The sequence below is a fragment of the Impatiens glandulifera genome, chromosome 5 (assembly GCF_907164915.1).
Source record: "Impatiens glandulifera chromosome 5, dImpGla2.1, whole genome shotgun sequence".
Taxonomy (NCBI): Eukaryota; Viridiplantae; Streptophyta; class Magnoliopsida; order Ericales; family Balsaminaceae; genus Impatiens; species Impatiens glandulifera.
In genome coordinates this window covers 52,776,123-52,788,192 of record NC_061866.1, presented here as the reverse complement: position 1 = coordinate 52,788,192, position 12,070 = coordinate 52,776,123, and the positions used below count along the sequence as shown (strand labels likewise).

Here is a 12,070-nt window from a genome sequence, read left to right as displayed (position 1 = left end):
AACAACCACTTTTATTTTCTACTATAAGAATCTATATTAAGCATATATAATACTCAAACATTTAGCATATGTAAAAGTAAGTATATATAAATCCTTGTTAATTCACTTACCAACTAGATGAATTCTTTTAATTTTTTCTAATATTAATATTGCTGTGACTTCATATTCTTAAGACGTTGGATAGTTGGGTCAAATTGATTTAATTATTTATATTTAGTAATTAAAGAATATACACTCTCAGCGATAACCCTGTTTAAACTTAAAACGTTTTCCGATAAAATCGAATTCACCACTGAACTACTTGATGCATATTTCTAAAATCAAAAAACATCTATCAATCTTAATTTTAACAAGTTTTTTTATGAGATCATAATTACTATAAAATACTATTTTTTACTGGTTGAATATTAGTTAATTTAATATAGATGTAATGTTTTGAGAAGCTTGACAAATTGAGAGAGATGGTGAGAAGAAATACCAACCTTTTATGGTCAAACAATCAGCTCAACCAGAAAAACAGCTTCATCACAGATTCTCAGCTTTCTTGAGACTCTGTCCAAAGAAAAATCTAATCTTTCCTTTCTCCACCATACTCATATTCCTTCAAGAAAAAGACCCCATTCTCTTAATTCCAATTTAAGTGTCAAGTTTGGTGTTGTTAGTTCAGCTCCTCTCTGCAACTCTTTCTTTCTTTCTTTCTCTCTCTCTTTCTTTCTCTGATTCTCCAATGGAATTGCCGGTGAGGATGACGGTTTCCCGCAATCATCGAATAGAATCGTATAAGCTAGAGACAATAAATCTTGGTTGCAGGATTTCTGCTCCATACGAGAAGCTTAGTTGGATTCAATCTTACTATAATCCGAAAGTATCCACCACAAGGTTCATACTACACAATGTGAACTCTGAAGCCAGAGCTGGGGAGATCACAGCAATTGCAGGTCCAAGTGGTGCCGGAAAATCGACTCTGCTCGAGATTCTCGCCGGAAAAACACGGGCTGGAAGGGTCACCGGTCAAGTACTGGTGAATGGGTATCCCATGGTTTCTAAAGTTTTCCAGAGAATTTCAGGGTATGTTACTCAAGAAGATGCTCTGTTTCCTCTTCTAACAGTTAAAGAAACGTTAATCTACAGTTCTCTTCTCCGGCTTTCCGGCAGCCGGGAAATGATCGAGGGAAGAGTCAGGAGCTTGATCAGAGAACTGGGTCTATGCCACGTGGCGGATTCGGAAATAGGAGAGGGCTCGAATCGTGGCATTTCCGGAGGGGAAAGGAGAAGAGTGTCGATTGGAGTAGAATTGGTTCATGATCCATCTGTTATTCTGATCGACGAGCCAACTTCAGGATTAGATTCAGCTTCAGCTCTGCAAATAATCACTCTACTCAAATCAATGGCAGCCAATCAAGGTAAGACAATTGCTTTAACCATTCATCAACCGGGATACAGAATTCTCGAACAGATTAACAGACTCATTTTACTATCAAATGGAACTGTTCTTCACAATGGAACAGTAAAGAATCTTGAAGAGAGGCTAAATTTTTGTGGGTTTCGAATTCCTCGTCATATCAATGTCCTCGAATTCGCCATTGACGTTACAGCAAGCTTGGCTATGCAATACCCAGAAATCATAGAAGAAAAAGAAGTAAAAGGGAAAAGATTAGAAGATCATTTATCAATAAAAACCTCATTTTCTTACTCAAATTCCCGTTTCCAAGAAGTTATTATCCTAAGCCAAAGATTCTTCAAAAACGTATTCAGAACCAAACAGCTATTCAGCACAAGAGTCATACAAGCAATAGTAGCTGGATTAGTACTCGGCACCATCTTCATGAACATAGGAAACGACCCAAGTCGATTTTCTCTACAAACTCAATTAGGATTTTTCGCATTCAGCCTTACTTTCTTACTCTCATCCACAACAGAAGGCCTCCCAATTTTCCTACAAGAAAGAAGAATCCTAATGCGAGAAACTTCAAGAGGAGCTTACAGAGTATCTTCTTATGTCATTGCAAACACACTCGTTTTCCTCCCTTTTCTTTTAATGGTCTCCCTACTTTACTCCAGCTCGGTTTACTTCCTAGTCGGCCTCAGGCATGAAACCTTCAGTTTCCTCTACTTCTCATTAGTGGTATGGATAGTGGTTTTGATGTCGAATTCCTTCACGGCTTGTTTCAGTGCACTAGTTCCTAACTTCATAATGGGAACATCGGTTATAGCTGGTTTGATGGGTTCATTTTTTCTCTTCTCAGGCTACTTTATAGCAAAGGAGAATATACCAAAGTATTGGATTTTCATGCATTATATGAGTCTTTTCAAATACCCATTTGAATGTTTTATCATTAATGAGTATGGAGGAAAGGAAGGAGAAATGAGATGTGTAGAAGGTGATGAAGGAAGTGAATGCAGATTATTTGGAAATGGTTTGTTGAAGCAACAAGGCTTGGTGGAAAGCCAAAAATGGACCAATTTGGCTGTCATGTTTAGTTTCATAGTTGGGTATAGGATTATATGTTTTATTATTCTTTGGGTTAGATGTCACATTATAAGGAATTGAATAATGCTTCATTATATGTGTGTGCATAAAATAATGTCAATGTAACAGTAACATATTATTTATTCAATAGATTGCCAGATTATAAAAGATCTTTCATTACATATATAAAAAAAAAAATAAAAAAAAATAATGTCTGAGCCCGGGTTCGAACCGGGGACCTCTAGTGTGTGAGACTAGCGTGATAACCGACTACACCACCCAGACAATTGATTAATAACTATAGTGTTATAAATTTGTCAATGCTCCAACTCAGTATATTTTTGCTAAAAATGATACTTTTATCTCATACATGATACACCAACCCAAAGAATAAAATCATCCTTAATATATAAAACGAGGACTAATATTTTATCATAATTATAACTCATTAAAATTTTGAAAGTCATTTTTTTCACTTTTATAAAAAATATATTTTTAATTAGTTTATATTATGATTTTGATTGATTCATTTGGTATAAAATTATTTATTAAATTTTGAATCAAAATTATAGTATAATATTTTGATATAGATGTTTTTCTTCAATAAGTTAGAAATTAGTTTTTGAATTTAGTCATATTACTTTTTAGATGGTAGTTATATATTTTATTAAACATAATAAATATTAAATGTAACATTTAATGTTTAGACCACTTGTACAGTTATAAGTATTGAATTCGATTTATAATTTTGTTTATAATTTTGTGTATACATATAATATATTGAAGATTAATTTATAAAATATTGTTTGTCTTAAAATTATTTTAAATAGGTTAATATATATATATATATATAATATAAATATAGATTATAAAATAATTAATAAAAATATAAGTATTTATTAAAAAAGAATTAATAATAATAATAATTATTATTTATTTATATATAATTAGATAAATTATAAAATAATTAATATAAATATAATTATTATACATGTATATAATTATTTATTAAAAATACAAATAATAATAATAATACTAATAATAACTAATACAAAAATAAAAATATACTTATCGAGAAGTTAATATATAAGGAAATATATATATATATATATATATATATATATATATATATATATATATATATATATATATATATATATATATATATATATTAATGAAAAAGAAGATATAGGGTGAAACCATTGCATTGTTTTATTCATATTTACATTCTGTATTTATTTTATTTCATTATAAGATTCAAATCAATTCTATACATTAACCCAACATTTAAAGTAATTTGAAATTAAACATTATTATTATATATTATTTTATTAATACACTAACTAAAATAACTTATTGATAAAAATCGACTTAAAAAATCATAAAATTACAAAATTGAATTGGAGAGAGGTTTGAGTTTAAGCTACGTAATACTACTGTAATACTATTTATAAAATATATATATATATATATACTTGTAAGAGCTTTTAGCCCGTGTTACATTCTCACTATTTAATATAACATGAATATAATATTCTTTAAAGACCGGATCAGACCAAGACTTTTTCAATCATTGAGTAAGCATAACCAATGAAAATAGTCATGAAAGATATTTTATAAACTATTAACATCAATCTTATAATAAGTTTATATCATTAACTAAAACTCATAAATTTCATAGATTCTTATACAATTTCTAGGGACTATGATGGGAAGTTACCGACAAAATTAAATTAATCCAAAGATTCAACTAACTAACATTAGTTTGACTTCCAATGTATTGTCTTTTTTCTCAAACTAAGAATAAAACCACACCATTTGTCACTCACATTCACAGATCTATAAATGAAAACACAGTGTTCTTGAGAATGCATATATCTATCTTACTACCTTAAATGAGAACATCAATGTTTCTTCTTTTCCTTGTTCTAATATTTCCAATTGTAAATGCATCAAAAGTACACCATGCGGGAATCATCGGAGCCATCCTTGACAAAAGCTCCCGCGTCGGCAAAGAAGAAAGGGTGGCTATGGAAATAGCCATCGACGATTTCTACAATCGTACCAATAAAAGATTCCTCCTTCAATTCGAAGACTCCAATTATAAGGAACCTGTCCAAGCATCTGTTGCTGCTAAATATCTTATTGATACTGTCGGGGCAAGTGTCATTTTGGGTCCAAGAACATGGGAAGAATCCTCAGCACTAGCAAATATCGGTAACATGTCTAATGTTCCGATTATTTCATTCTCGGATGCAGTTCCTCCTTGGGGAAGCCGAGAATGGCCTTTCCTCGTGCACGGCTCGTTTGGGCAGCACGAGGAAATGGAAGCGATGGCGGCTGTTGTAAAATCGTGGGGCTGGCGTCGGGTTATTGTTGTGTATGAAGATAGAGAATCTTTTACGAGAGGAATCACTCCTTATTTGTCTGATTCCTTGAGAGGAGTTGGAACTGAGATATGTTTGTTTGTGCCCATTTCACCTTTTGCTTCTGACTCTGTTTTGCTACATCAGTTTGAGAACATCAAACAGGATTATCACAGAGTGTTCTTGGTTCACACGTCTTTGGAATTAGGTGTCAAAATGTTTAGAACGGTAAAAAAGATGGGAATGATGGAGGAAGGATACGTTTGGATTGCAACAAATTCTATTGCCGGATCGATTGATTCGCTTTCTCCATCCGACACGGCGGTGATGGGAGGCGTTCTTGGCGTCAGACATTATTCTAATGAATCAGGACCCAGATACGATGCGTTTTATTGGGAGTTCTGCAAGAGGTTCTTGAAAGAACATCCGGAGGAGAGGAATCACGAGCCTGGATATATCGCCTTGCATGCTTATGACATGACATGGGCGGTGGCTCAAGCCATTGATAATGGGAAGAAAAACAGGAAAGGAACAGTCTTGCTAAACAAGATCATGTTGACTGATTTTGATGGGCTAAGTGGAAAAGTCATGTTTGGCGACCAATCTGATTATAATAATAATAATAGTTATGTGTTTGAGATTATTAATGTATTCGGAAGAAAATATAAAGAACTTGGATATTGGTCGCAAACTGTTGGTTTTTCTGGTTTTTCAGATGAAAGAACAGTAGTCAATGGGACCATGGAAAAGTTAGGTGCGGTTTTTTGGCCTGGTGGTGCTCGGTCAACGCCGAAGGGATGGAGCACTAGCGGCGATGCTACTGCTTTAGCTGCCACCAGTTCTAGTAGAAGATGGAAAATCGGGGCGCCAAATGGGACCCTGTTTAACTTATTCGTGACTGTTTCTTACAATCCACAGACGAACGAGTCCTCTGTTACTGGATTTTCAGTAGATGTGTTTAAAGCATTGACCCTGTTATTGCCATACGATCTGCAATACGATCTTGTTCCTCATGAAGGAACATTTGATGAACTGGTGGGCCGAGTTTATCGCAAGGTGAGTGGCCAAATTAAAATGAAATACTCTGTTAATTACTTTATAGAAGAAACTAAGTGACTAACATGTTTATTGATGAATAGGAATTTGACGCAGCAATTGGAGCTATAGCTACAACAGCAGAAAGATACAAGTTCGTTGATTTCTCTCAACCACATGGTGAATCAGGTCTTAAAATGGTGGTTCCTGTAAAAGCCCATAATGAAGATAGAACATGGCTCTTCGTCAAGCCTTTCTCGAAGGCCATGTGGCTTCTAACCGGAGCCATTAACATCTACAATGGTTTTGTCATTTGGATCATTGAGAGAAATCATCACGTCTCTGATCTTCAAGACTCAACATTCCTTCACCAGATTGTCACCCTTCTCTGGATGGCTATCACCACCCTGTTCTCCGCCCAAGGTAATTGTTTTTAAAATGTTAGAGATTTGATTGATTTCTTACAAAAGGATTATTATAGGTGACCGGATACATAGCAACCTGTCGAAAATGGCAACTGCTGTGTGGATATTCATGGCTCTGGTGATCACACAGAGCTACACCGCGAACCTAAGCAGCATGCTTACAGTGCCCAGGCTCGAGCCTACACTTGTGGATGTGGAAATCTTGAGACAGGGAAGGGAAATGGTGGGATGTACTAGAAAGTCATTTGTGAGGAATTACTTGACGAAAGTGTTGAAGTTTGAGGAAAAGTACATTAGGAATTTTACGACCCACGAAGATATCGCCAGGGCCTTGAAGAATAAGGAAATAGCTGCGGTTTTTCTGGAGGTCCCCATCGCGAGGTTGTTCCTTAGCAGGTATTGCAAGAGCTTCATGGAAGCTGGTCCGACTCACCAAATCGGTGGCTATGGATTTGTAAGTTTCTTCACTCTTTTCTTTCATTATTTTTAATCAAACATGGCCTAAGAATCTAAGATGCATGCATGTATTAGGTCTCTTTGACTACTGTTTTTTTGTTTTAGGAAAGTTGTGTTTTTATTGTATTATTCCAATAACAATTTAGAATGGTTCAATTAGTTTCAATATAACATCTTGGATTTTGTCTGTATTAATTAAAACTAATCTTATCCTAACAATTTAGTGGTAGATATTTATTTTATAGAGAAAACAAGCATGAGTATGACAATTTTAGTCATGAGAACTTAATTTTTTTTTTGCATGTTTTATGTAGTCTTAATTTCCGATATTTGTAGGTGTTTCCAAAAGAGTCTCCAGAGCTGCCAGACATAAACGAAGCGCTCATGCAAGTGATAGAAAACGGGCAGCTGAAGGAGCTGGAGGACAACATGGTGGCCTCGCAAAAGTGTGTAGACCCGGAGAGGTCGGACAGTCTTAGCCTGGGTCCGGGGAGTTTTTGGGGCCTTTTCTTGCTCTCGGGGAGCATCTCAACCGTCGTGTTGGCCATTTACTTGACTTCTATGTATCGAGGGCGTCTAAAATGGTCTTATTTTGCAGAACATGTGAACGCTAGGGGAATGATGATTGTCGTGATTATAAAACGTTGGAACTCTTCAATAAGGCCTAAGTTTAGTAGGAGGGTTAGTGACATTAATCTTGATTCTAACCCAAGTCATACTTCTATAGAAATGACTAATCATGTTTAGTTAATTAGTTCATTATTATAACTTAATTGTAATTAATATTTATTTGAGTGATGAAACTTCATGTTGTTGGAGGATGCTCTTCCTCATGAATCTAATTAATATTGTAAATTTATCAACCTTAAGAAAGATATGTGTAATAAATGATATATGACATAAATTGATCTAATATAATTAAGAGACAACATGACTTGAAATTTAGAATAGGCTGACTAGATGAATAAGTTAGTCCAAAAACAAAATTTTGTTTGCTTTATAGAAAATTAAGTTAACCTCTAAAAAAACACATAATCTAATTTGGATAAGATTGAATATAATTAATTAATAAAAAAAAATAAGCCAGTTTATTCTATCTAGGAAGCTGCTGGTAAAGGTACTGGGAAGTTGTCTACAAATTGAGTGGTCAAGGATCTTAAGGAATTTTTTTGATCAATTCAATCATAGTAATATAGTTAATGTTGAATGAGTATTCATGTCAAAATTCAAAACTTCATACCAAAAATGTTTGTTTTGTTAAAAAAATTGCATAATTTACAGCAACTGTTTAATATACAAGTTACCTAAAAGAATGCCTCAAAATATTTGTGGGATATTAGCATTTTAGCAACTGATTTCAGTATTAGGGGACAATTGTTAATTCGATAGGGATTAATGGATTCATGGATGCGCCATGCCTATAACTAGCGCTACCGGCAGCTGTGGCAAATGTGCCCCCTCGTATTGGTTCGCTGCAGAAGAAGAAACATATGGCTTTTGACTTGTCACTTGTCAGGATCCAAATAGGATCCAAATGTGAAAGAAGGCGAGATGTGCAATTGATGGATTACAAATTTGACTCAACGCTATTAGCATTTGAGCAACAGATTTATGACATTGCAATCGATTAATACATTTAGTCTATATCGCTATTATTATTTTTATAATATAAAGATAATATATCTATAAGATATTATCACAATTTGATAAATTGTGTTAATATTAATATAATATTATATTAGTTTCCTTAAAAGTCTAATATAATATTTATATATTAAACATAATATAGGTAACTCTAAATTTATCATTCAATACAATTTTTTTAATATTCTAACAATTACGACATAGAGAGATTTCTTGTACAAAACTGGTAAAGGCGGTCGGTAAACTCATAAATCTTCTTGAGGATTTTCAAATTCGTTAGCGCTAAATTTTATGTTATGTTTGTTCATTGGTGAACATTTTTTCCTTATATTTTTATTGTTGCTCTCGAAGAGTTAATCTCGTTGTGTTTTAAGTGTGTTTGATGACAAAGTGAATACTTTTGTTTTTTATTGTTTCGTCGTTATAGTTAAACTAATACAATTTATATTATATTGAAATTTATATTATATTGAATGAGTCTTTAAAAAAAAAAATCAACTGGACCAAAGGAATTATATATTCCAAGTTTCATTTTTCTTCACGAAAATTATTCAAATATTTTGTATCAAACTAATGTTGTGTAACTGGACCAAAAGAATTATATATTCCAAGTTTCATTTTTCTTGAAGAAAAATATTCAAAATCTTTTGTGTTGAACAAGAATTATTGAAAATGTTTGACTATTATGTGTTGAATATTAAATTTAAATGAGTTTTTATTTATTTATTTATGAAGCTTAATTAATCCATAAATTAACATAAATTTGGACAATTTGTCAAGTATTACTAAAATGATATTGAAAATATATAATAATAAAAAAACTTAGTTAATGTATTTAATTATAAAAGACCAAAATATCATATGTTCATTATCAATAACATAATTATATAATGAATGAATTATTAAAATTAACTACTTCACAATTAACTAACCCTACTTTTTTTTTTTACAATTATCAAATTTGAATTTGAAAAAATTATTAAATAAGTTTGAGATAAAATTTAAACATTTTCACATTAAAAGGATTGAAATGATAAAACAAATAAACCGAAAGAGTTATATTATTCTATGGATGATAGACCACGAGGAGGTCCACCGCCATGTTAACCCGTTTATACGTACAGGCACATGGGGATGACTTTCCCAAAATATCATATTTAAATTATTAAAATATAAATAGTTTGATCTTTTCAAAATTTATTAAAAATAAAAAACAAATATACACTGATTCTTATATAGGTTAATAAATTATTTAACCAACTAGATTATATTTTTTTTATTAAAATAATAAAAAAAATATTTATATTTATTTAATAAAACATAAAATACAATTACTAAATTAAAAAATAATTTTTTTTTTTCTATTAAATTAGGACATTATCTACATGTCTAAATTCTAATATATTTCTTAAAGTTTGTCTTGAACCATGAAAATTGATATCATATTTTTTAAGTAATATTTATAAAAACACATTACTTTTTATGGTAATTAAAATTTATACCAATAATAAACTATTACATGCCTCAAGGGGAGAAATTCAATAAACAACAAAGGAAGAGACTAATTTTGTCCTTCCCACAACTAAAACTCATATTTTACAAATAGAGTAATTAAAAATAAAAAATCAATGGAAAGCTCTTTTTTTTATTTGTTTTTTTGAAGCAAAACTTGAACTTGTTCACAAAGATTCAAATTAAATAATTTAAAATCTGTAACTTAATTAAGTTAACATATTCACATAATTATAATTAAAAAAAATCAACCATCTTTGACGTCTGAAGCCTTGAGGTTTTGATGGTGGTAAACTTGCCTCAATCTTTCTATTTCTTTCTTTAACGCTTCTTGATGTGCTGTCAAAATTAAAAACAAGTTAGAATGCAATTAACAAATTATAATTATAATTATAATTATAATTAAATTAAATACCATCTTTAAAAAGCTTGTCTTGAATAAGGGCAGCAATCCTCTGCTTCAAGGCACTATTATCAACATTGAGGATCAACCTTTGATGATCCAAGAATGCCACCCTAGGTGATAATGTTGATACTTCTGTCTGAAATTACAAATATTATGTCAATTTTTATTTTTTTTATAATATTAATTGCAAATCATATATTCATATATAACACATACCCATGGCACTAAGCAGCAGTCTAAAAAATGAAAGAAAAAAAATGCATTAAGAATGTTTGAAACTTAATTATGTCATAACAAGTATTGAAAAAAATAATCAACTAAAATTTATAACTTTTTAATTAAGAATAAGCTTAACAAGCTTATGGGTTAGGTCAGACCTAATCCTTAAAGGAGGCCAAAAAAAAAAATCCATTAATAGCCTAATTAATGTTACTTTTAATTCCAACAAAATATTTTATTTATTTGTATATTTAAAAACTTAAACTAAATATCATTTATATATAGTCGTAAATAATCTAGGTTATTTTTAAAAAAAAAATTATTGGTAATAATTTTAAGAAAGTTTAATTTTTTTTTAATAAAAATATTAATTTCTAATAATAAAATATATATTTTATTTTAATTAATGAATTAAGTGATTTTATAAAAATATTATAATTAAAATAATATTTAATTAAATTGAGTTATTTAAATAACATAACCAATAAACAAAAACACAGATATAATCTATAGTTATTTAATTTTGTTTTTACTATGACATTCTAAATGTGAGGCGGACTGCACAATGTTAATAATAATACAAAATTATTAAATTTAATCAATTTAACATAATATTATTAATATATATAAAATAACAATAAATTTATTTTTACCTGTAAAGTTGTTACGCTTCGCTCGAGTTCTGATATGTATTGTAGTTTACGGACTCTAGATCTTCGAGCCGATTGACGGTTTGCCAATATTCTGATAATTAGTATGTAAATTTAGTAATAATTACGATTAATACTTAATTTATGATTAAGAATAAAATAATGACCTTTTAATCCTCTTGGGATCGACAATGGTGTCGCCGGTGGCAGGACCTGAAATTGTGGTGTTCATATGCGTGGAATCAGACATCTCTTCCTTGGGCTGCTTATGTAAGTAGTGATCATGGTCGTCATCGGACGGTGTCGATGGGTCGACATCGGAGGTTCTCATTCCCATTTCGTCTGCTAACATTGACATGAGTTGTTCATCGTCGAGTCCATCGAATCCGGCGACAGCAGCGGCGGTGGGAGAAGAATTTGGCGGGGAATCATCCACGAGCATTGGAAGGAAGGCGACGGAATCGCTGGCGGATCTCCGGTGGGTATTACGTCTTGCCCAGGTGAAGTCGGCGAAATCATGATCAACTGGCCAATTGATCAGACCTTCGCCGGAGGAGGAGACGATGGGCGCCATTGTTTGGAGATGGAATGATGGTGAAGAGTTCCATGTTTGGTGGGTCATGATTGGCGGTAGTAGCGTTTGAGATTTGGGAGGTAATTGCCGTGCCGCCATGCAGACGAAGACGAAGTGTGTGTTTGTGTGTGAGAGAGAAAGAGAGAGAGTGCAGTTATGAATCGTGAAAGATGATAACTTTGGGAAGAAAGAAGATGGGATTGTATTTAAAGCAAAAATGAAATGCAAAGCCATTGATGGATATAACTGTATATCACAACTGTTTGTTTCAGACATCATCATCATGAGATATACAGAGCATCTTTATTTTATT

General features: G+C 31.8%; 3 protein-coding genes and 1 non-coding gene across 4 annotated transcripts; 2 read left to right on the top strand and 2 right to left on the bottom strand.

The window, feature by feature from the left end:
• The first annotated feature begins 676 nt into the window (after positions 1-676).
• Positions 677-2,551, top strand: LOC124940037 (ABC transporter G family member 10). The gene has a single exon (XM_047480515.1). The coding sequence runs from the start codon at positions 728-730 to the stop codon at positions 2,549-2,551; it is 1,824 nt and encodes a 607-aa protein (XP_047336471.1). The 5' UTR covers positions 677-727.
• Positions 2,552-2,681: 130 nt separating this feature from the next.
• On the bottom strand, positions 2,682-2,755 carry TRNAV-CAC. Its single transcript has one exon. It is a non-coding gene; the product is annotated as a tRNA-Val (tRNA).
• A 1,620-nt stretch (positions 2,756-4,375) lies between these two features.
• LOC124939693 (glutamate receptor 2.8-like) lies at positions 4,376-7,531 on the top strand. Its single transcript, XM_047480142.1, has 4 exons — positions 4,376-5,892; positions 5,976-6,294; positions 6,353-6,750; positions 7,089-7,531. Exons 1-4 carry the CDS (start codon positions 4,378-4,380, stop codon positions 7,497-7,499), a joined length of 2,643 nt encoding a protein of 880 aa, XP_047336098.1. The 5' UTR covers positions 4,376-4,377; the 3' UTR covers positions 7,500-7,531.
• A 2,348-nt stretch (positions 7,532-9,879) lies between these two features.
• LOC124940251 (basic leucine zipper 6-like) lies at positions 9,880-12,061 on the bottom strand. The gene is made up of 4 exons (XM_047480748.1): positions 11,351-12,061; positions 11,187-11,277; positions 10,324-10,450; positions 9,880-10,247 (listed from the first exon to the last, which is right to left on the bottom strand). Exons 1-4 carry the CDS (start codon positions 12,040-12,042, stop codon positions 10,156-10,158), a joined length of 1,002 nt encoding a protein of 333 aa, XP_047336704.1. The 5' UTR covers positions 12,043-12,061; the 3' UTR covers positions 9,880-10,155.
• Positions 12,062-12,070: the final 9 nt, after the last annotated feature.